Raw genomic sequence first — 25,829 nt, forward strand, 5'->3', positions numbered from 1 at the left:
GGTGAGGCTTCACCTTGAGTATTCAGAACAGTTTTGGGCCCCTCAGCTAAGAAAAGATGTGCTGGCATTCAAGAGGGTTCTGAGAACATTCACGAGGTTGATTTCATGAATGAAAAGGTTATCATATGAGGAATGTTTGATGGCTCTGGGCCTGTACTCACTGGAATTTAGAAGGATGATGAAGGGGGATCTCATTGAAACCTTTTGAATGCTGAAAAGCCTAGACATAGTAGATGTGGAAAGGATATTTCCCCTGGTGGGGAGTCTAGGACGAGAGGGTACAGCCTCAAGATAGAGGCACTTTGTCAGATTGATGAGCTATTTTGGACCTGAAACGACAGCTGTTTCTTTCTGCAGATGCTGCTTAACCTCCTAAGTGTTTCTAGCATATTTTCTTTTTATTTATAATAAGAAACAGAACAGGCTGAATAAAATGTTTATTTTATTCCTTTTGATTTCTCAGAATCACGATGAGATGTTTTATATTCCATTGAACAAGCAGACTGAGCTTCATTTAGTATATTATTCAAACGATTGTGTAACACTTCGGCAGCCCTGTACTCGTTATTGAGCCCAAATGAAAACGCTTTGGCCCATAGTGGTACTTGAACTTCTGAATTTTACACTGGGCACTGCCAACTAAACCAAAATGATGATGATTACAGTAGGTTTTTGGATTTCAGGATCTTCTGGAGATTACTTTTATTTTGAAATCACATGATTAATATGCATTATGGCATAAAAATTGCCAGACTGCACAAAAAATATGAGCATGAGTCATTTAATAGGTTGTTCATTATTATAAAACCCAGAGCTATAATTAACAACATTTAGTAGCTGACGTTAGTAATCCTCTTAATATCTGTCCAATTATGATGAATGCATCATGACATAGTTAATTACTTCAATACTTGTATCTGATAGTTAAAACTATGCTCTTGTTAAAAACAGATTAATATTTTTGAATAAAGATGAAAAAACTGAATCCATTGCGAACACAGACTTGCCGAAGCTAACTTAGTGCTGGTGATGGCTTTTCTACTGCCGATGTCTAATTAAATCCTAGTTTTTGCTTCCTCAAGTGTATGACTCTCAAAATGAAAACACAGGCAGATGACTTCTGTATCATGCCCCTTGCATTTATGAAAAACCATTGCTGCAGTCAGATTGCTAACAACCATTTGCAGCAAGCTTTGTGGTGACATCAGGCATGCTGCCTCCATTAGCCTTCTGGATGCAGATCAGGAGATTTAGGAGGGGATCTGCATCCAGAAGTCTTTCTGTTATTGAAGTACTGCCTGTAGTTTCTGGTCAAAAGGTTAAAAACTGCACATGGCAAAATTCGAATCTTTCATGAAATATATTGCAAAGTTTTGAGCTGAGATAATGTTGAATGGTTAAATTCAAATGTGAAGTGTACTTGCAAGTATAAGCAAGGCATTCTTTTTTCCTAAAACTAATGCAAGTAACTAAAAGCAAACATGAAAAATTCTGCAATTGCTGGAAATCCAAAGCAACACACACAAAATGCTGGAGGAATACTGATTGACCTGCTGAGTTCACCCAGCATTTTATGTGTGTTGTAAGTCACTAAAGCAGTGTTTTAGCTTCAGCTAGTTGGTCAGATTTTTCCTTCAGACATCAGTGGCAAAGAGGGTTTTTTATTGAAAGTCTTTCATTATATTATGCCTCGTATGATGTCAACAGGTGTATCAGTGGGCAGATCAGTTGTATGGTGATTGTGACTTTAATGTGGTAAATTAAACACATGAGAGAATTCTGCTGTTTGTTATAGGACGATAGGTTAGCAAAAGAATTGTCTGGGAAATTACTTGATGAGTGTGGGTGTGATTGAAAGAAGTAATGGCTTGGGATAAAGGTCAATAAAGAAAGAGTGAGAAAATTAAAACGGTGCTAAATTTTCCTTATTTCACAGTCCAGAGTAGGAGAAAAAAAAGTTCTGTAATCAAAACTGTACCTGAGTTGAGCTTTACCAGCTGGCTTGAGAGGTCTCTGATAGGCTAGTGATACAGAAGAAATGTTGCCATGGGCCATACTATACTTTGAGGTGAAGGCCAGGTTCAACAGCCAGTGTAGAGCCTCCAGTTAGCATGGGTGTGAAGTGAAAAGCAGCATGGAATTGCTATCAATTAGGGCAAGGGGGCAAGTTTGGGAAGCTGTGTAAATTTTCACAGAATGCTAAGTGTGGATTACGCCTTTTAAGGAGGTTCACAAAGAAAGGGGGGGCCTCTATGCAAAGACCTCCCTCACCATTGGATAGAATTCCTCACTGTATAGAGCTGTAAGTGTCTGAAACTGAATCAGAACCGAGTTTAATATCACTGGCCTACATCGTGAAATTTGTTGTTTCGTGACAGTACTTTGTAATACGTAATTTAAAAAAAGCCATAAATTACAATAAGGAGTGAGTGTGTGTGTGTATATGTGAGGGGAAAAAAGGTGGAGTGCATTCATTGTCCATTCAGAAATTTGATGGCAGAGGGCAAGTGTCTGTCTTTAAGCTCCTGTACCTCTTCCTTGATGGCAGCAATCAGAAGAGGGCGTGTCCTGGGTGATAGGGTCCTTAATGATGGATGCCACCTTTTTGAGGCATCACCATTTGAAGGTGTCTTTGATGCTTGGGAAACTAGTGCCCATGACGGAGCTGGCTGAATTTATGACTTTCTACAGCTTTTTCCGATCCTGTGCAGTGGCTCCTTCATACCAGATGGTGATGCAACCTGTTAGAATTCACTCAACAGTACATCCTGTAGAAATTTGTGAGTATCTTTGGTGACATGCCAAGTCTCTTCAAACTCTTAATGAAATATAGCTGCTGTTGTGCCTTCTTTGTAATTGTATCAATATGTTGGCCAATGTTTGGCATGGATTCCCACCAATTTCATGTGATTTCAGGGGCTCCTGTGAGTATTGTGAATAACTGCTATGATGGTAAATCTGTTGAATATGAGAGGCTTGGAGCTCAGTACTAGGCTGGTAACATTGTCCTTGGTGTAAATAAGAGAAGAGATTTTTAAAGATCAAACGCAAAGCGAGAGGCTGCTGATGAAGCAGCGTAGAAGATAACGTGACACTTCACAGAAAATATATTTAAGGTCTGGATATCCACATATTGGTTTTAAGAACTAGTTTTTAACGGAATTATAAAAGTATTAGAAAGCTGTGATTTATTGGATCATTATAGTTTATTAGGAAGAAATTGGGAAAACAGTAATGGAATGCACATATGGAAGGAAAGATTGTACATAATCCATGACCAATAATTAAACATTTGTATAAAAAGTGATAGGGCCACATATTATTATCTAACTGGTGCAGCTTTTGATAGGAGTTTGATTAATTTCTTGCAAAATAACTGGTAAATTTAAGATGAAAACTTAGTGAACAAACACCAACAAAAACATTTCTGCCTGGTAGTATAAATGTAAAATATTTGCAAATAAGTATTTCAGTTTGATGTCACTGTCATTGTCAAGAAAGTATTAAATATTAAGGGATAATGTTTGTCAATCACCACAAAGAACAAAATTAAGAATTTTAAAATTAGTAATCAGTAGATGTCGGAATCAGTATGAGAGGTAACATGGTGTTGCTTCTCCAATATTTTATTGAAGATTAGTAGTTATTTCTGCTTTTTAAGTAATTTTGTATGGGAATCTATATGATTGATCTTTGAAGAAAACTGGCAGCAGCTACATTCAGAACCCTGCTGTCTCATCTACTGCTGCAGTAAGATCTCCATTCATTTCAAAGAAAGCAAATAGCTAAGAGAGATTAATCTGTTGGTGATTTTATTATTTTTATTTATTTGAGTTTATTTAAATTAAGTTCAACTGTTTTAGAATGTTTAGCTTGCTTGTTTTTGATAATTTGATTAACATTTAATGATTTTTCAATGCTTCTAAAGGTTAAAACACAAAGGCATAGAATTACTTCAGCACACACAGGAGTGTGATCTTCCTTTAATTTTAATTTGTCAAACTAATTTTAGTTTTATTTTCAAAGCATTATTGTGGCACGCTGGGCAGCAACCTTGCCGTATCTTTAGCATTTTGTCTATTGTTTATGAGGCTGAGTTGCTAGCTCGACGCTCAACCCAGCACGGATGGTCAGTCTGCAGGGAGCCGGCCAGATCCAAACCCCAGGACCACTCACCTTGAAGCCCAGTGCTGATGCCACCACACCACCGGCCAGCATTGTTCAAAGCATCGGCCAGTTTTTTCAATATTTCTAAATTTTGAAACATGAAGTATAGAATTTCTTCAGCACCAACAAGTTTGTTTATGATGTATGTAAATGATTTGGATGAAAAGTTCAAGTGGGATTATAAGTAGATTTGCAGACAGTGCAAATGGCTAGTGAGGAAGGTTGTCAAAAGATACATTAAGATGTAAATCAGTTGGAAGTATAGGCAGGCAGAATTCAGTCTGGTTAAGTATGAGGTCTTTGGGAGGTCAACTATTAAAAGGAAGTCTACAGTAACTGGCAGGATCCTTAGGCATTTATACATGAAGGGATTGTGGGATGTAAGTTCATAACTCCCTAAAAGAGGCAACATAAATAGATGGCGTATTCAATAATACTTTCCTTTGTCGATTGGGTTAGTAAAGTAGGGAATTCATGTTGCAGCTGTAGAATACATTGATACTGCATTACAGGAAGTATGTGTAGGCATTGGAGATGGTGGAAAAGAGATTCACCAGGATGAATTAGACCATATTAGTTATAAGGACATTCATTTTCACTGAGTTCTAACCTGATAAAAGTAGAAATTATGAATGGCACAGCAATGATAGATAGTCAGAAACTTTTCCCAGTGTGGAGGGCATGGATTTAAGAGGAGAGGGAGAAAGATTTTCGTCTATGTTTCTGTACAGAGTGGTAGGTGCCTGGATCATGCTGCCAGGGAGGATGCAGAAACAACAGCAACATTTAAGAGGTTTTTAAACAGGCAATAGAATGAGACATGTAGTGTAAGTGTAGGCAGATGGGATTAGCTTAAATTGGTCTGCATAGATATAATATTGTCAGTCTATCATTGTGTTACACGTCAATGGCTATTCTGATTTCATTCTAACCATTTAAATACTCAGTAGTTTCCAACGCATTGTCATTTATATAAAACAATTTGGATAAGAACCTACAAGGCATGACTAGTAAGTTTGCAGATGACACATGAGATATAGTAGATGGTGAGGAAGGTTAAAAAAAATTACTAGGGGACCTTGATCATGAGGTAGGTGGCCGAGAAAGGGCAAATAGTATTCAATCCAGATAAGTGCGAGGTGTTGCACTTGAGAAGTCAAAACAAGGTCGAACTATCACAGTGAATGGAAAGACCCTTGGGAGTGTTGTAACAAAATACAATTACATAGTTCTCTGAAAGAAGTGTCACAGGGAGGAGGTATTTGGCGTGCTGGCCTTCATCAATCAGGGCAATGGTTGGAGATTGCAGTTGTGCAAGATGTGAAGGCCACAGCTGGAGTATCGTGTACGGTTTTGGATATCCTGTTACAAGAATGATGTAATTAAGCTGAATAGAGGGCGGAAAAGATTTGCAACAATGTTGCCTGAACTTGAGGGCATGAGTTATAGGGGAATGTTGAGCAGCTAGGACTCTTTGCAACTGGGTCCTTGTCTCCATGATCCTTAGACTGTAATCAAGGATCCAGTAAGTAGAGGCAGCAACACTTCTGCCATGATTGTTCTCCATACTGGTGCCCTGCAAGGCTCTGTTCTCATCCCCCTGCTTTACTCATTATTCACTCCTGATTGTGTGGCCACTTTCTGCTGTAACTCCATCTATGAGTTTGGAGATGACAGCACCATAGTGGGCTGGACCTCAAATAACGACAAGACAAAGTAGATCAAGGAGATAGAGAACCTCATGGTATGGTGTCATGGCAACAACCTCTCCTGCAATACCAGCAAAACAAAAGAGCAGATCATTGACTCGAACAAGCAGAGCAGAGCGCATGAGGCTACATGTATCATTGATGTTGAGGTGGAGATGGTTGAGAGCTTCAATTTATTCTGGCCCAACCACATTGACACTATGGCCAAGATATCTCATCAGTACCTCTACTTTCTCAAAGGATGTTCCCATTCATCCTTACCAAGTTATATAGATGCACTCTAGAAAATATCCTATCTGGTTGTCTCACAACATGGTGTGGAGATTAGTCTGAACAAGACCACAGGAAATTGCAGACAGGTATGGATACTGCTCAATCCACCACAAAAACTCGCCTCTCCTCTATGAAGTCTTTCATAGACCCACCACCAAGCTTAAGGACAGCTTTTAAACTACTGTTGTAACATTCCTGGATGGATTTATTGTGTGTTAAAGGTCATTTCTTGACCTCACTATCTACTTAGCCATGGCCTTTGCACCTTATTATCTACTTGCACTGCACTTCCCTCTTACTACAACACTTCTGCATTCTGTTGTTCATTTTCCTTGTTTTACCCTGACGTATTTGTATTTTGAGATGATCTACATGGATGGCTTGCAAAATTCGCTTTTCACTGTACTTTAATGCCTGTGACAATGAACCTTTTCCAATTCCAATTAATTGGAGCATGGGAGATTTAGAAGTGATCTTATAATAATGAGGGGCACAGATGGAACGAATTCAGTCTTCTTCCCCAAGGAAAGGGACGCAAAAGCTAGAGAGCTTAGGTTTAAGGAAAGAGGGAAAGATTTAAAAGAGACCTGAGACACAACATCTTCATGCAGAGGGTAGTGCATATATGGAATGGGCTGCCAGGAGAAGTGGGTAGGACAGGGTAAAATAACATTTTAAAAGCACTTAGACAGGTAAATGGATAGAGAGGGTTTTGAGGGATATGGACCAAAAGCTGACCCATTGGACAAGCTTATATGGGCACCTTGATCAGCATAGACAGGTTGGGCTGAAGGGCCTGTTTTCATGCTGGATGATTCTATGAATGCCTCGATTCCTTGTGAATTTACCTTCACATGCTCTTCAGTTTCAGAGCAAACAAAAGGAAACCAACGTGTGAGGCCACAAGCAGAATTTAGGGAAGGAGATCTTTCAGAATTGAATATGGGCCTGGGATCAGGGCTGTAGATCAGCACACTACTGGTAGTCACTTTGGACTTCTGAAGCCAAGAGTTTAAGGATAGTGAACTGGGGATTAGATACCCAAGGATTATGAAGCTGGATGATGGCATTTTTGGGTTGTTACAGTGAGGGAATGGGTGGAGCGTCTGAGCAGAGCAAAGAAGTAATGCAAGAGTTTCTACTAGATTAGAGGGCTTATCTGAAATCGTGCAGCTTCAGATCAAACAATGGTTGCTTGTCTGAGAGTTCTGCCCTTAAGGTACGCTTCTTAATAAACTAACTGAATTATGTCACAAACATTGGTTCTGCAGATGCTGGAAATTTTGAACAGCACACACAAAATTCTGGAAGAACTTCCCTTGTCCATTCATCCCTTCCCACTGACCTCCATCCTGGCACTTATCCCTGCAAGCATGACAAGTGCTACACCTGCCCCAACATCTCCTCCCTCCTCCCTCATTAGAGCCCCAAACAGTCCTTTCAGGTGAGGCAACATTTTACATTCAAGACAGTTGAGGTCATCTGTTGTATACAGGGCTCCTGATGCAGACTTATCTATATCAACGAGACAACGCAGATTGGGGAACTGTTTTGTCAGACACCTTTGCTCTGTTCGCTGCAAAAAAGCAGGACCTCATGGTGACTACCTATTTCAATTGTACATCATATTCCCATTATGGCAAGCCCTTCCATGGCCTCAAGTTGGAGGAGCAACACTTCATATTCCATTTGAGTAACTTCCAACCTGATTTCTCTATTTTCTGTTCATTTCTACCCTGCCACTTATCTCTTTATCCATTCCCTATTCTGGTTACCCTCTCATCCTTTCTTATCTGCCCATCACCTCCCTCGGGTTCCCCTCCTCCACTTTTTGCGTGGTTCACTGTCCTCTCCTATTAGATTCCTTTTTTAGCCCTTTGCCTCTTCCAAATATCACCTCCCAGCTTTTCACTTCATACTCCCTGCCTCCACCCACACACCTTCACCTTCACCTAGTCTCACCTATCACCTGCTAGCTTTACTCCTGCCTGTCCCCACACGTCCCTTCCTTCTCGGTCCTGATGATGGTCTCCACCAAAATGTTGACTGTTTATTCTCCTTCATAGATGCTGCCTGACTTGCTGAGTTCCTCCAGCATTTTGTGTGTGTTGCTAGATGATGTCACTACCTGCAAAAATAACTTCATTTGTGCATTGATTCTCAATTGAAAATGCCTCATTAACTTTGATCCAGAAATAATTTTAATGTTGTTCCACTTGAGCGAAAAATATGATCTTCAAATAGTGATATGCATCCAGTTTTTTAAGCCTCGATGTTTTGGCAGCTTTGACAGTCATCTCTGCTAGTTATCATTGTTCAGTCAGCTGTCAAGCTTTCTCCCCCTATCCAGAGTTGAGTCGTACTTAGCACTTGTCTAAATAATGGGATTTGTGAGCACAAGACCCTGTAACATTACAGAGCCTCTGTTCTAATGTATTGAATATGCTCCCTCTGTAGATACATAATTGGTCACCAATAACATCATGGAAATCCACCTCGTTATTCAGTCATTGGCCTGGATGGGAAATCATGAGGTCAATCCAATTTGGAGATAAGAAAGCAAAGACATATTCTTATACTTCAGCCAGGTTATTTACCATGGGTTGGTGAACCTACTGAATAGATAGTGACATAAACACTCTAAAACTATTTACGGTTGGAAGTTTCAAATTAAAAATTAATGATTGATCTTGAAGTAAACGTTAGGTTGCAAAATATACATGAGATGCAAAAACATTAACTATATTCATCTGTTTATATTCTGCACCCCACAGTCCCCGAAGAGACATGGGATTGTGTAGCAGGAGAGAGAGTTCAAAAGAAGCGAGTGGGAGCATTCGGGACTTTCTGTGTGCCACAGTTCTCAAGGAGACTTTTGTTTGTGAATAATTAGGCACTTGGCAAGGGCCAATAAAAAGAAGTTAGGTTTAAGCGCAGCGGCCAGTGTTAGAGTGGGGAGCTCAGGCTTTGGCGAGGAGTGGCGGAGGCTGTAGACAGAATTTTTTGTTTAATTTTTCTTTCTTTTGTTTATTACCGCACAACTATAGCAGTGGGAAAGCAAGGAGACCTCCAGTGTCTCGGTGACAACCACACCTACAAGAAGTGCATCCACCTGCAGCTTTCAGACTATCTTAAAGAGCTGGATGAAATCCGTATCATTCAGGAGGAGCGGGGTTGATCGACAGGGCATGAAGGGAAGTACCTAGTTACACCCAAGGTGCAGGACACAGGCAGGAGGGGGAAAAGGATAGGCAGGCAGCCAGTGTTGAGTACTCCTGTGGCTATTCCCACCTGTGGTATACCACCTTGGATTCTGTTGGAGCTGATGGCATTGCTTAGAAGGAAGCCACAATTCCCTGCACTGAGTCTGGCTCTCAGAAGTGGAGGGGAAGGAAGAAGAGTGCTGTATAAGCAGCACTGGGGCCCCACAGGTTCCCTTCCTGTTTACCCTGTGTACCTCAGACTTTAGATATGTAATGCCCTAATTCATATTTTTTTTTACTGTGTGCTGTTCTGTATTTGATTTTTGTGCTGTTCCCAGCAAGCTGCTTGTTTGGATTGCTATTGAAGATAAGAGATAGGAGAAATGTGTGCCATCCAATTAGGATGGCTGGATTAAGGGGAGGTTTCTTTTGTGAGGGACACTACGGTTGGGCTTGGGGTCTTTTGCGAGGGAGATGAAGAGAGAAGAGGTCGTGGGATTTGACCCAGAGTGGAGCCGTAATTCGACGAAGCCCAGGTTGAGATTGAAGGAGGATTAGCAACGGGGAAACATTAGACTGTTTCATTAAAATGGGCCCTTTTCTTTATTCTTTCTTTACTAACCCTTTAGTCAGATTAAGAACTATAAAGCTAAATCTTTTAATTGTCTGAGGTGTACTGTCTGTTATTTCGTGGCACTTGTAACAGGGTAACGAATCACACAGCATCCACACAAACGGGGTTTGGGGGTGGGCTTGCATCTCAATCTCACACATTTGACGGGGACAGAGAGTGTCTACCCTAGACTTACACAGCCAATGGAATCAGAGTATTTCAGATACCACAGAGTCATGTCATCTGCAGAAATTCGCTGATGACTCAGCAATAGTTGTGTGTATAAAGAGAAGACAGGATGATGAATACAGGGCCCTGGAGGAGGACTTTGTCAAATAGTGCAAGCTGAGTTATCTGCAGCTCAAAATCACTAAGACAAAGGAGATCATACACTTTAGGAAGACTAGGCCTGCACTGCTCCTTGTTACTATTGATGGTGAGGTCGTGGATGTGATGACGACCTACAAGTACCTGGGATGTACGTGGATGACAGACTTAAATAGAGCAACAAGGCTGAAGCTATGTACAAGAAGGGCCAGAGTTGGCTCTGCTTCCTGAAGAGACTGAGGTCCTTTGGAGTATGCAGGCCTGTCCTTCACATGTTCTGCTAGCAGACATCCCAGCTCTCCCGGAAGTTCCGGGAGTCTCCCGCATATTAATAGTGGCTCCCTGATGCCCGCAAATTATATACAATATCACGGAAATCAATTTTTTTGAGAGCGAGAGAAAGCAAGAGAGAGCGCGAGAGTGACCACGAGAGAGAGCGCGTGCACGAGAAAGCAAGCGAGAGCGCACGAGCGAGAGAGAGAGAGCGCGAGAGAGAAAGCAAGCGAGAGAGAGAGCGCGAGAGAGCAAGAGAGAAAGCGAGTGAGCGAGAGAGAAACCAAAAGAGAGCACGAGAGCAAGCAAGCGAGAGCACGCGAGCGACCACGAGAGAGAGAGCGAGAGCACGCCATGGCAGAATGTTTCAAATAAATATAAACCGTACGTCACCCCGGACTACAATAAAGTGTACCCCTGCCTAATAGGGGTCAAAATAATGATAGTGTTGCTCGCTGTACTGTTTGCAACAGTGACTTTTCTATTGCCCATGGTGGGTTAGGACTATAAAAGACATGTTGAGGTGAGTTTAACAGATGTCATTCGTTCATTAGCATAGCTAACGTTATTTAAACTAGCTGGCTAGCTGCTAAGGAGCTATTCTATTGCAGACATCCCACCTCTCCCGGAAGTCTCCCGCAAATTGATGGTGCTACCTCCCTGAAATGAGTTTTTGCAGGGTGGGATGTCTGTACCAGTCTGTTGTCACCAGTACAATCTTTTCTGGCAATGGCATCTGTCATATGAGTCAAACTAGACACATTGGTAGCTGTGGTCGAACAAAGGGCCCTCCGGAAAATCCTGGCAATTCCGGACATTGTTTCTCACGCTCTGCATGACACCTTGGCTGAATAAAGGAGCACTTTTAGTAACAGACTAAGACAACTGCAGTATTCGAAAGAGCTCAATATGAGGTCATTCTTACCCTTGGCCATTGGGCTCTATAATGAGTCAACCTATAGCTGGGGAAGTGATGACCCCCTCCTGTTAGACTGTTTGAGGTAACTTATTTTTTTATATTCTTTCTTATTTCTCTTGTAATATTTGTATATCTGTGCACTTGTAATGTTACTATGACACTGTAATTCCCTTTGGGATGAATCAATTATCTCTCTATCTAGTGATAGGGGCTCCTTGGAACAGACAGGACATTCAGTGGATGTGAAAGAGGCACCCTGATGCTATGTTGCCTCCCAGGTGCCAGGGTCAGAGATGTCTTGGAATGGGTCCATAAGACCCCAAGACATAGGAGCAAAATTAGTCCATTCAGCCCATCGAGTCTGCTCTGCCATTCCATCATGGCTGATACGGGATCTCACTCAACCCCATACACCTGCCCGCTCAACATATCCCTTGATGCCCCAATCAATCAGGAATCTATCAACTTCCACTTTGAATATATCAATGGACTTAGCCTCCACTGCAGTCAGTGGCAGAGCATTCCATAGACTCACTATTCTTTGGCTAAAAAAAAATCCTCCTATTCTAAAAGGTCACCCCTAAATTTTGAGGCTGTGCGCTCTAGTTCTGGATACCCCCACCAGAGAAAACATCCTCTCCATATCCACCATATCTAGACCTTTCAACATTTGGTTGGTTTCAGTGAGGTCACCCACATTCTGATAAATTCCAGTGAGTACAGGTCCAAAGCTGCCAAACACTCCTCATATGTTAACCCCTTCATTCCTGGAATTATTCTCATAAATCCCCTCTGGACTCTGTCCAGTGACAACACATCCTTTTTGAGATATGGGGTCCAAAATTGTTAACAGTACTCCAAGTGTGGCCTGACTGGTGTCTTATAAAGCCTTAGCATTACCTCCTGGTTTTGAAATTCTATTTCCCTAGAAATAAATGCCAACATTGCATTTGCCTTCTTTACCACAGATTCAATCTGTAAATTAACCTTCTGGGAGTCTTGCATGAAGACTCCTAAGTCTCTTTGCATTCTGATATTTGAATTTTCTCCACATTTAGATAATAGACTGTTGCATTTACCAAAATGCATTATCATACATTTCCCAACACTGAATACATCTGCCACTTTTTTCCCCATTCTTCCAATTTGTCTAAGCCCTTCTTCAATCACAATGCTTCCTCAGTACTACCCACCTGTCCTGCTATCTTCATATCATCTGCAAACTTTGCCACAAATCCATCAATTCCATTATCTGAATCATTGACAAACAATGTGAAAAGTAGCAGTCCCAATACTGACCCCTGAGGAACACCACTAGTCACTGGCAGCTAACCAGAAAGGGCGACTTTATTCCCACTCACTGCCTATTGCCTGTCAGTCATTCCTGTATCCATGCCAGTATTTTTTCTATAATGCCATAGGATTTTATCTTGTTAAGCAGCCTCATGTGTGGCACCTTATCAAATGCCTTCTGAAAATCTAAGTACATGACATCCACTGTCTCTCCTTTGTCTACCCTACTTGTTACTTCTTCAATGATCTCTTAACAGATTTGTCAAGTAAGATGTCCCTTTACAGAAACCATGCTGGCTTTGACTTATTTTATCATTGGTCTATATATACTCCAAAACCTCATCCTTAATAATGGACTCCAACACTTTCCCAACCACTGAGTTTAGGTTAACTGGCCCATAATTTCCTTTCCTTTGCCTTCCTCCCTTCTTAAAGTGTGAAGTTACATTTGCAATTTTCCAGTCCTTTGGAACCATGCCAGAATCTTGAAAGATCATTACCAATGATTCTGCTATCTCTTCAGATACCTCTGTCAGGTCTCTGGGATGTAGTCTGTCTGGTGCAGGTGACTTATCCACATTAAGACCTTTCAGTTTTCCTAGTACTTTTTCCTTTGTAAAAGCAAAGGCACTCACTCTGCTCCCTGACACTCGCGGACCTCTGGCATACTGCTAGTGTCTTCCACAGTGAAGGCAGATGAAAAGTACCCATTATGTTCATCTGCAATCCTTTGTCCCCCATTCCAACCTCACCAACCTCATTTTCCAGTGGTCCAATATCAACTGTCATCTCCCTTTTACTCTTTATATAACTGAAAGCATTTTTCATTTTCTGCTTTATACTATTGGTTAGTTTGCCCTCATATTTCACCTTTTCCCTTCTTATAGCTTATTTAGTTGCCCTTTGTTGAATTTTAATAGCTTCTCAATCATCCAACTTCCCACTTACTTTTGCTACTTTGTGTGCCCTTTCCTTAGCTTTTATGTGGTCTTTAACTTCCCTTGTCAGCCATGGTTGCCTATCCCTGCCATTTGAGAACTTCTTCCTCTGTGGGATGTATCTATCCTGCGCCTTGTGAACCATTCCCAGAAACCTGCCATCTCTGCTCTGCCATCATCCCCGCCAGTATTCTCCTCCAATCCATCTGGGCAAGCTCTCTCATGGCTCTGTAATTCCCTTTATTCCATTGTGTTACTGATTCATGTGACTTATCTACTCCCTCTCAAACTGCAGTATGAATTCAGTCATATTATGGTCGCTGTCTCATAAGGGTTCCTTTACTTTAAGCTCCCTAATAAAATCTGGATTATTACACAGCACACAATCTGAGATGGCCTTTCCCCAAGTCGTCTCAAGCATTAGTTGCTCTAAAAAGCCATCTGGTAGGCATTCAACAAATTCCCTCTCTTGCAATCCAACACTAACTTGATAATCCAATCCCCTTACATATTGAAGTCCCCCATTAATATTCTGACATTACCCTTATTATATGCCCTTTCCAGCTCCCTTTGCAATTTCAACCGCACATCTTGGCTACTATTTGGAGGCCTTTATATCATTCTCATAATATATAATCTTGCAGTTTCTTAGCTCCACCTACAAAGATTCAATATTCTCTGACTCTATGTCACCTCTTTCTAAATATGTAATTCCATCTCTTACCAGCAGAGCCACACCACTACCTATGGCTTCCTGCCTGTCCTGTCGATACAAAGTATACCCTTTGATGTTAAGCTCCCAGCTATGGCCTTCTTTCAGCCACGACTCAGTGATGCCCACAACATCATACTAATTGTGCCATGAGTTCGTCCACCTTATTCCAAGTACTACGTGCATTGAAATATAACACCTTCAGTCCTGTATTCTTCATCCTTTTGAATTTTCCCTCTGTGCTACATTTTATCTCTTTGCTCTGTCTGCATTTGTATCCAATCATTGGCTTGTCCTTCCTTATATTCATGTTACACCCATCATCTACTTCTAAACCTGCTGGCTCATCCTCAGCTCTATCATACTGGTTCCCATCCCCCTACCGTATCAGTTTAAACCACTCCCAATAGTTCTAGCAAGCCTGCCCACGAGGATATTGGTGTCCTTCAGATTCAAGTGTAACCTGTCCCTTTTGTACAGGTCCCACCTACCCCTGAAGAGGTCCCAATTATCCAGAAATCTGAATTCCTGCCTCCTGTTCCAATTATTCAGTCACACATTTATCTGCCTCCTCATTCAATTTCTATCCTCACTGTCGTGTGGCACAGGCAGCAATCCTAATATGACTACCCTTGAAGTCTTGCTTCTCAGCCTCCTTCCTAACTCCCTGCATTCTGTTTTCACAACCTCCTCACTTTTTCTGCCTATGTTGTTGGTACCAATATGTACCACAATTTCTGGCTGCTCACCCTCCCTTTTCAGGATATTGTGGACATGTTCAGAAACATCATGGACCCTGGACCCTGGGAGGCAAACTACCATCTATGTTTCTTCTTCACATCCACGGAATCACCTCACTGTCCCCCTTACTATATATAGAGTCCCCTATTACTGCTACCACCCTCTTCAGTTCCCTACCCTTCTGAGCCACAGGGCCAGACTCACTGCCAGAAGCACAGCTGCTGTTGCTACCCCAGGTAGGTCATTCCCCACCCCGACAATACTCAAAATGGAGTACTTATTGTTGAGGGGGACGGCCACAAAGGTGCAAACCATGATCTGACGTTTTCCCTTCCTTCTCCTGACAGTCACCCATTTATCTGTCTCCTGTAGCCTTGGGGTGACTAGCTCCCTGTAGCTCCTGTCTATCACCTTCTCACTCTCCCTAACAAGCTGAAAGTTATTGAGCTGCAGCTCCAGTTTCCTAACATGGTCTCTGAGGAGCTGCATCTTGATGCACCGGGTGCAGATGTGGCCATCAGGGAGGCTGGAAGTCTCCTGAAAATCCCACATTTGACACCCAGAAGTGAACGCTGGCCCTGAAAACATACCCCCATTCTTTCAAGAGTTAAATAAGAAAAAGAAATAAGAAATAATCTTACCTACTTACCTGTTCTTGCCGAAGTCTGTTGAGCCAAAGCCTTACCACTCTGACTCAAGATGACCATTCTGCTTGACCTCTCTTTTATGGAGACTGGGTTTTTTAACTTCTGTTCTGGACCTGCACAGGAACATTTCTACTGCATCTGTGCTGCTGTCCAATCAAAGACTCCTACTGAAAATAGGCAGGTTTTTCAAGCTCTGCTCTGGACCTACACAGGAACACTTCTACTGCATCTGTGCCACTGTCCAATCAAAGACTCCCACTGAAAACTGGTGGCTTTTTCAAGCTCAGCTCTGGTCCTGCACAGAAACGCTTCTACTGAATCTGCGCTGCTGTCCAATCAAAGGCATTCTAAAGGGGGAGAATGAGCAACCGGAAGCCATGGTACATATTGGTATCAATGGCAAAGGTAAGAAAAGGGAGGAGGTCCTGAAGAGAGAATATAGGGAGATAGGTAGAAAGTTGAAAAGCAGAACCTCAAGGGTAGTGATCTCTGGACTGATGCCTATTGCACGCACCAGTGAGGGTATGAATAGGGTGATTTGATAGATAAATGCGTAGCTGAAGTAACTGCAGGAAGGAGGATTTCAGATTTCTGGATCAATTGGGATCTCTCTGGGAAAGGTATGACCCGTACAAAAAGGGAGGGTTATACCTGCAACTGAGGGGAACCAACATGATTGGGAGTAGGTTTGCTAGAGCTGTTGAGGAGGGTTTAAACTAATTTGGGAGGGGGATGGGAACAGGAGTGATAGGGCTGCAGGTGGTGTAGTTAGTATACAAGTAGATGCAGTGTGTTGTGAAACTGTGAGGAAGGACAGACAGATCATAGGGCAAAATTGCAGGCAGTGGGTTGAGTTGAAGTGTGAAATGGTTGCAAAATCACAAAAATGATGAATACAGGACTGAAGGTGATGTACTTGAATGCACGCAGTAAATGGAATAAGGTAGATCATATTGTAGCGCAGTTAGAGATTAGCGGTTATGATCCTGTGGGTATCAATGAGTCATGACTGAAAGAAGATCATAGTTGGGAGCTTAATATCCAAGGGTACACATTGTGTCAAAAGGACAGGCAGAGGGGGTGTGGTGCTGCTGTTGGTAAAAAAAAAATGAATTCAAATTTTTACAAAGAGGTGACGTAGGATAGAAGATGTAGAAAAAGGTAAAAAGATCCTAATGGGAGTTACATATAGGCCTCCAAACAGTAGCAAGGATGTGGCCTACAAACTAAAATGGGGGATGAAAAAGGCATATAAAAAGGGCAATGGAGGACAGCAATATCCAGGTGGATTGTGCTGGACCCAAGAGATGGGATTTGTAGAATGCCTACAAGATGGCTTTTTAGAGCAGTGTGAGGTTGAGCCCTCTTCTAGGGGAAAGGTAATTCAGGATTGGGTGTTGTGTAATGAACTGGATTTGATTAGGGAGTTTAAGATAAATGAACTCTCATGAGGCAGTGATTATAATCTGTTTGAATTCACTCTCGCTCGCAGTTTCAGAAGGAGAAAATAAAATAAAGGGAATTAGAGGCATGGGAGAGGAGCTGACTAAAATTAATTGGAAAGGGATGCTAGCAGGAAGCATGGCAGAACAACAATGGCTGAATTTTGTGGGACCAATTTGGAAGGTGCAGGATAGGTACATCACAAAGATGAAGAAGTATACTAAAGGGAGCATGAGGCAACTGTGGCTGAGGATTGGGAAGCCTTTAAAAACCAACAGAAGGCAACTAAAAAGCCATTAAGAGAAAAAATGAAATATGAAGGTAGTGTAGCTAATAATATAAAAGAAGATACCAAAAGTGTTTTTTCAGATATTAAAAGAGTAAAAGAGGGGTGAGAGTGGATATTGGACCACTGAAAAATGATACTGGAAAGGTAGTAGTGGGGCACAAACAAATGGCAAACAAACTTATTAATTATTTTTGCATCAGTTTGCACTGTGGAAGACACAAGCAGTATGCTAGAAATTCAAGAGTGTCAGGCAGTGGAAATGAGTGTAGTTGCTATTACAGGAGAAGGTGCTTGGGATGCTGAAAGGTCTGAAGTCACCAGGACCAGTTGAACTACGCACCAGAGTTCTGAAAGAAAACTGAAAGAAATTGTGGAGGCATTAGTAATGATCTTTCTAGAATCACTAGATTTTGGAATAGTTCTGGAGGACTGGAAAATAGCAAATATCACCTCACTCTTTAAGAAGCAGATGAAAGGAAATTATAGGCCAGTTAGCCTGACTTCGGTGGTTGGGAAGAATTTGGAATCTATTATTAAGGATAAGGTTTTGAGTACTTGGAGGGACATATAAACTAGGCCAAAATCAGCATGGTTTCCTTAAGGAGAAATTTTGCCTGACAAATCTGTTAGAATTCTTTGTGAAAATAACAAGCAGGATGAACAAAGGAAGATCTGTGGATGTTGTATACTTGGATTTTCAGAAGGTCTTTGACAAGGTGCCACACATGAGGCTGCTTAACAATGTAACAGTCCATGGTATTACAGGAAAGTTACTACCACATATAAAAGATTGGCTGACTGCCAGGAGACAAAGAGTGGGAGTAAAGAGTGTTTTTTTAATGGTAGGCTGCCAGTGACTAGTGGTATTCTGCAGGAGTTGGTGTTTGGTCCACTTTTTTCATATTATATGTCAATGATTTTGATGACATATTTGGATGAATTGATGGCCTTGTGGCCAAGTTTGTGGCTGACATGAAGATAGGTGGAGGGGCAGGTAGTGTTGAGGCAAGGAGTCTGCCAAAGTACTTGGACAGATTGGGAGAATGGGCAAAGAAGCAGAACTTGAAATTTGGTGTAGGGAAGTGTATGGTCATGCACTGTAGTAGGAGGATTAAAGGCAGAGATATTTTTCTAATCAGCAAGAAACTTAAAAGATCAGAGGTGCAAAGAGACTGTGGAGTCCTCATGCATGATTCCTAAAGATTAACTTGCAGGTTGAGTCAATTGTGAGGAAGGCAAATGCACTGTTAGGATTCATTTAGAATTCAATAGAAGACCAAGGATGCAATGTTGATGCTTTATAAGGCATTGGTCAGACCACTCTTGAAATATTGTGAGCAGTTTTGGGCCCCTTATCTGAGGAAAGGTATGCTGGCATTGGAGAGGGTCCAGAGGAGGTTCACAAGAAGGTTGATGGGAATGGAAGTGTTTTCATATAATGAACATTTGATGGCTCTGGACCTGTACTCACTGGTTTAGAAGAATGTTGGGGGGGTGGGGGGAAGGATCTCATTAAAACCTAGTAGAGGGACATCCATTTAGGGAACGTATTTCTTTTTATCAAAGGGTAGTGAATCTGTGGAATTCATTGCCACAAAGGACTGTGGAGGCCAAGTCATTCTGTATATTTAAAGCAGAGGTTGATATGTTCTTGATTAGTCTGTGGGGAGAAAACAGGAAAATTGGGTTGAGATGATGGAATGGCAGAGCAGACTCGATGGGCTGAAAGGTCTACTTCTGCTCATATGTCTATGATCTTTTGGTCTTTAAGATACATGTGTGGATCTCAGTTTAAAAAAAGCAAGAGTGCACTCAAGTGAGTACCAACTACTCAATCTGTTCCGTAATCACCCAAGATTAAATTTGTGGCATGATTACATGGGGAAATCATGTTATACATTTGCAGAAAATTATTTTCTTTGGAAAAGCATTAATAGTAAAAATGCTGATTAAAATGTGGCAGTTGGGATTGACATTGTATGGATGGAGTGCAGTCAGTCCAGAATTTATTTTAATGTAAATGGATATAAGCTCACTCACCATAATTCAGCATCAATCAGTAGTGTCACCAGAGGCCATGGAATGGCTTTTCTGTAAAATGATGATGTCATATTGGCACAGTGAGCTTTCTGTGGATATTTGCATTGCAGTGAAATAAAGAGCTTTAGGTTCTAGTGCCTGACTAGGGACTATTGGCTGATATTAATGCAGAGAATTAAAATTGACAGGACATTTCTTATCTTGGACTGACATTGCAGATGATAAATTGTATAAAGCATCACTGTCAAGGACTGAGCAATATCTCAGTTATTATTTGTACCTCTGGCTGCATAAGAACTTTTCAGCAAATCCATGCTTGAAAGAGATGCTAACTGACACGTGAAGGCATTGATTGCAAGAGTTTTGTAGTTGCATAATGCACTGCATTTATTGTAAATTTTCCAGATGACTGATAGAGGTGTCATTTGTAAAAATTCATAGATAGATTGCAAATAGACAAAATATACTTTTATAGCTTCTGCAGATGAGACTATATAGACATTGAGAGTGAGAGAATTGAAGTGATTCTAACAACCACTAATGTACTCCAGATTACCAAACTCATTGTTTGGAGCTATGTAGAGATAACCTGGCCTATTAGCTTAACTTGAAACAGGATGACTAAGGTTTAAAATTCTTGCTCTGAAACTTATGATATTTAAGACTTGATGTTTTTCAGGTCACTATTCTTTACAGTTTTCAAAGGCCATCTGGATTACTTTAGCAACAAGCACCATCATACACTCAGTGACCACTGAGTGTACATTCATGGTCTTCTGCTTTTGTAGACCATTCACTTCATGGTTTGATGTGTTGTGCATTCAGAGATCCTCTTCTGCACACCTGGGTTGAAACGTATCGTTATTTGAGTTATTGTCACCTTCCTGTCAGCTTGAACCAGTCTGGTCATTGTCCTCTTACCTCTGTCATTATAAGTTATTTTCACCCACAGAACTGCCACTCACTGGATGTTTTTTGTTTTACACACCATTCTCTGTAAACTCTAGAGACTTGTGTGTGAAAATCACAGGAGATCAGCAGTTTCTGAGACACTCAAACCATCCTGTTTATCACCAATAATCATTCCACACTCGAAGTCACTTAGATCACATTTCTTCCCCATTCTGATGTTTGACCTGAACAACAAGTGACTCTCTTGACCATGTCTGCATGCTTTTATACATTGAGTTGCTGCCACATGATTGGCTGATTAGAGACTTGCATTAATGAGCAGGTGTAGAGGTGTAGCTAATAAAGTGGCCACTGAATATTTCAACTGAAAGGAATAAAGAAAGGACCTGCATTTAAAAAACTTCCACTGGCATGCACTTGCTATTGATTTTGGTTTTCCAGATTTGCAGGTATGTGCTCCCTCTCCTCTGTCAAAATATGACAACCAGCTAGAAATTATTGGTTTTCTACTCTTTTAGTTATATATATGTATTTTTCAAATGAACATTTAGTTGGAATTATAAGTGCTTTATATTCTGAAGACATCTGAATAATAATGAGTGTTTATTATTTTGACAATATACACAACTCTATGTCCATTCCAAATTCGCCAGTTGCTTTCTTGCTGGAAAACATAATTCATTGGTTACCAGCTCTCTATAATCAGATGTCTTCTTTCAATACAATGTACGTGTGCTCAGGTAAGACCTCAACATTCAACGATAACCTGAATCTACTGCATCGTGTTTCCACCTGAAAATGATGTGACTTTCATCTGTTGGTAAATCATAGTCAATGAAGTATTCTGAAGTGGACCAGCGGTAATGACAAAATATCCTAACATAAACAGACCAAATTTTAGCTTCTTGGGCTCAGCACATGCAGTGATGAAAGCTACAATCTCAAGGACTCAGAAAATCATGGGGACAGTTTTTAGGAAAGGTCTTGAGTATCAAGGTATTTTGGGGAGAATTAAATGTACTGCTTGAGCCCTGGAAGAGAATGTTGGCCTCTTATGGCACTGTAGGAAATGGATCGATCTGTTTAGCATTCTCCTGACCCCACAAGTTCTTATTACTTTAGTTGACCTTATGTTTTCCATTCAAGTTACTGATTTTCAAAATGCAGTGGATTCCCTTAATATTATGAGAAAAAAAAACTGTATATACATTGCAAAATCAATGCTCCATACTGATGTTTCTAGTACAAGAGAAAACCTGCACATGCTGGAAATCAAAGTACCTCACACAAAATGCTGGGGGATCTCAGCAGGTCAGGCAGCATCTATAGAAAAAAGTACAGTCGACATTTTGGTTTGGGACCCTTCGTCAGGACTGGAAAAAAAGATGAGAGGTCAGAGTAAGAATGTTGGGGGAGGGGAGGAAGAAGTACAAGGTAGGTGATTGGTGAAACCACTAGATAGAGAGTGGTGACTTGTCATCTTTTTTTCCAGTCCTGATGAAGGGTCTTGGCCTGAAACATCGACTGTTTACTCCTCTCCACAGATGCTGTCTAGCTGAGTTCCTCCTGCATTTTGTGGGTGTTGGTTACACTGATGTTTCTGTTCAGATCATATCAGGGTATTGATATTTTCATGGAAGTGCCACTTCATCACTGAAATGAGCTAATGTGTCTCCAATATTTATTATCTTTCCCAGGTCTGTCAGCAGCTGCATCACTTCTGTCCCTTGCATGGATGATAGGTTCTTACCAGAAGATACTTCGGGACTCCCGGGATGATAAAATGCCCATGACGTATAAGGCTGCTATTACACAGATTCTCTGGCACCTCTTCACCATTGCTGCTCGAGTAATTGCATTTTCCTTGTTTGCCTCTGTTTTCCAACTCTACTTTGGAATCTTTATTGTCAGCCACTGGTGCATCATGACCTTCTGGATAATTCATGGGGAAACAGACTTCTGTATGTCGAAGTGGGAGGAAATCATTTATAACATGGTTGTCGGAATTATTTACATTTTCTGTTGGTTTAATGTTAAGGAAGGGAGGACTCGGTGTCGAATGTTCATTTACTACTTCATTACCTTTTGTGAAAATGCTGCCTTGACTGTGCTCTGGTACTTGTACAGAGATTCCCGTACTACAGACTTTGAAGCCTTAATCATAGTGTGTGTAGTGTTTAGTAGTTTTGCCCTTGGAATATTCTTCATGTTTATATATTATGGTGCTTTGCACCCAAATGGACCAATGTTTGGTTCGCAAGGAGGGTGTATAGACGGCAGAGAACGAGACACTGCTACACACATACCTGCACAGGTTGTAACAAGTCCACCCCGAGCGATGACCCAGTGCCGGACTACAGCGGGTGAGCAAGTGCCATCTGATCGCGACAGTTGCATGCCTGTTTTTCAGGTGAGGCCCACTGTTCCCCCAACACCAGTGTCACGTGCACTGCGAACAGAAGGGCCTGTTATCAGGATTGACTTGCCCAGGAAACGGTATCCTGCCTGGGATGCGCATTTTATTGACAGACGACTGCGGAAAACCATCCTGGCCTTGGAATACACCTCGCCTGCCACTCCATGCCTCCAGTACAGAAACACTAGCTTTACACAGGAAGTACTGGAATATGAAACCACTGTGTAGTCATATACAGGCAGATCTAGATGCATGGAATATTGTCACCCTTCTTAAAGGGTTCAAGTCTATGTAGAATAACAGTGCACTGCAGGGCGCCCCCTCAGCAACTAACCTTGCTCTGTCATAGCAGTGTACAGAACGCCTGTATCTACTAACGTGTTTTTGCTGAGGAAATGTAGTATTGATGCCACACTCTGACTCTGTTGGAGTGAACTGGTCAGTTATTCTTGTTCTTGCCTTTTACAGGAAATGATTTTTACATTTGTTTCAAAGAAAATAAGTGTAGGTGCACATAGTTCTGTGTGACTCAATTGTGAAAGGCTACACACAGGTAAATGTATGGTACCTTGGGTTTAAACTTAGAAATGTCAAACTTTGCTGATTGTTTGAAAAAAAACACGGTTTGCATGTGATGTTTGAAGTATTATTTCCAAACTTTACTATAGCTTATTCTCCTTAACCAGTTTTTTTTTTAATGTCACAATCTATTTGCCAAATAGTGACCAAATATTAAGAGTAATGACAGTATATGATATTCTGTAGAGGTTAGATAACACATATTGTTTGAACTTTTAATCCCTATACATCACAAGTCTATTTTTTGATGTAAGCAGGATGTTTTTCTGCAGTTATTATGGTTCTGGCAATGGAAATATGTTCAACATTCTTGCAAACAAAATAGATAATTATAGTAATTCTTACAATTCACATTGTAATGGGCCATGCACATCTCGGTGCAGGGAATTAAAGCATTAAAGCTGCAATATAGAATAGCAAGATATTATGACTTTTTTTAATAAATTAGCAGAACATTTGACTTTGTTTTAAATGTCATCTTTTCACTTTTACTATCTTAACTTAATACCGTACATAGAATGCAAAGCAAATTCTCAGGAAATATAACTTCAAATAAATTTGAAAAATAAAATAATATTAAAATGTTGGTTTTAGATTCAGAGTACAAATATAAATATTATTTTACAAACATTAATTATTTTTAGTTTGTATGTTGGCTGGCAGGTACAAATTTTTAAATGTATTCTGTTAAAATATCACACTTGCTTTCTTTGTTGTAATACAGCTTTTGGCAGTGAACAGTTAAAAGCACCTGTAAAGATATATTAATCAACACAATTAACCTCTCATCAGTAAAACTGGAAACAAATAGTTCCAATAATGAGGTATCAATTTTCAAGTACAGCCAATATTTTTAAAGTTTTGGGAAGTTAGATTCATTCAAAAATGGGAATTAGGAAAGATAAGTTACTGCATTATCATGTGTCTCTATAAGATGGTATAATTGATTAGGATAAGAACACTGTGCCATATCAGAAGTGTTGCCTTTCACTTGGGCAGCGGCATGAAATAGAATAATTCTTCATTATTGATAAAAAGTACATTCAGTCTGTTTGTAAGTGAAATGGGTGCTAATTCACAGCTGTACTCTGGAACATTTTGATGAATTAAAGTTTGTTAGAAGTATTTTTTTTAACCAAGGGCTTTTGGTTCCATGTGGAGTTTTAAAGTGAGGATCCATGCTGCCTGAATTGTAAATAATAAATTGCCCAATTAATGCTGGCATGGTCCTGAACTGCTTGCATTGAAATAATGCAATGGTTCAGGTAAGAAACCTGCAACAGTTTGGATTGAAGAAGCTGAATTGATCTTTTATTTTTTTTTGAATTACAAGAATTTATGCAGCAAGATGTTAAAATATGCTTTCCAGGTCAAACATAGAGGAAATGCAAACTTGCATTTAATTTGAAAACTAGCATCAAATATCTATTAATGAAGTTTACTCAAAGAATGAAAAAAATAAAATGTTTTTACATTTTTGCTATTAATTTTCACAGCTTAAGTAGAATTATGCAACTTTTCAGAAAACTGGTAACACAGAGCAGTTAAGCAATTAATCCCATTAATATCATTAAATTTTGCTTCTCTGGAGCATTCACAAACCAGTCTGCAGCTTTGTTAATACCACAGCTCAGACATATGAGTCAATGAGTAGCACTGCTTTATGTGAAATAGAATACTACATAAATCAAAAAGAGCCAGAAACTAAGCAGAAGTACCACTAAGGTCCAACAGGAGACCTGGGATCAATAAAATAACACTGGTGCTTATCTGGAGATTGTGTTATTAGTTTCACAAAAATAAGTACAGGCCATCCCCAGATAGTGAACGAGTTCCAATTTTACAGACAGTCGTAAATTGACTTAGTTTGTAGATTGGAAGGTACACACAAAGGACTAACTATGGTAACCATATCTACATAGTATTGTAATGAATGGCATCAAAATTGTTTAAGACTGATAAGAAACAGCAATAACTATGTAGGATTTTAAAATTTAATAGTACTGTGGGAGCTCGTTCCTATCTATTAGTGTCCGTAAGTAACGTGTTCATAATCATGTACTGAAACCTAGGATGGTAACATATTGCAGTTGTCACTGATCATACAATTTTGAATAAAAATTACTTGAATCTACATGACTCGATAACTGCAGTAATCAATAAGAAAAGTACACCCTGTTTTTCTTTAAAGTCTAATGATTTTAAAAGAATTTATTATAAAGCTTAAATTGAAAATGCAGCAAAGACACAGGTAAACTATAGAAAATAATTCCAAAAGCATGCTACAAATCGTTAAAAATTTAAAATCTCAAATTGAGAAGTAGAATTTATTAAA

At 40.4% G+C, this 25,829-nt stretch overlaps 1 protein-coding gene across 2 annotated transcripts in view; it reads left to right on the forward strand.

Moving 5' to 3' along the window:
- Nucleotides 1-24,002, forward strand: part of xkr7b (XK, Kell blood group complex subunit-related family, member 7b) — a 242,500-nt gene extending 218,498 nt beyond the window's left edge. For both annotated transcript variants that reach the window (XM_072277130.1, XM_072277136.1), the window contains exon 3: nucleotides 22,197-24,002. In XM_072277130.1, coding sequence (XP_072133231.1) covers nucleotides 22,197-23,143 — 947 coding nt within the window. In that variant the 3' untranslated portion in view covers nucleotides 23,144-24,002. The remainder of the gene's footprint in view (nucleotides 1-22,196) is intronic.
- The last annotated feature ends 1,827 nt before the right edge of the window (nucleotides 24,003-25,829 follow it).

Source organism: Mobula birostris, chromosome 2 (assembly GCF_030028105.1).
Source record: "Mobula birostris isolate sMobBir1 chromosome 2, sMobBir1.hap1, whole genome shotgun sequence".
NCBI lineage: Eukaryota > Metazoa > Chordata > Chondrichthyes > Myliobatiformes > Myliobatidae > Mobula > Mobula birostris.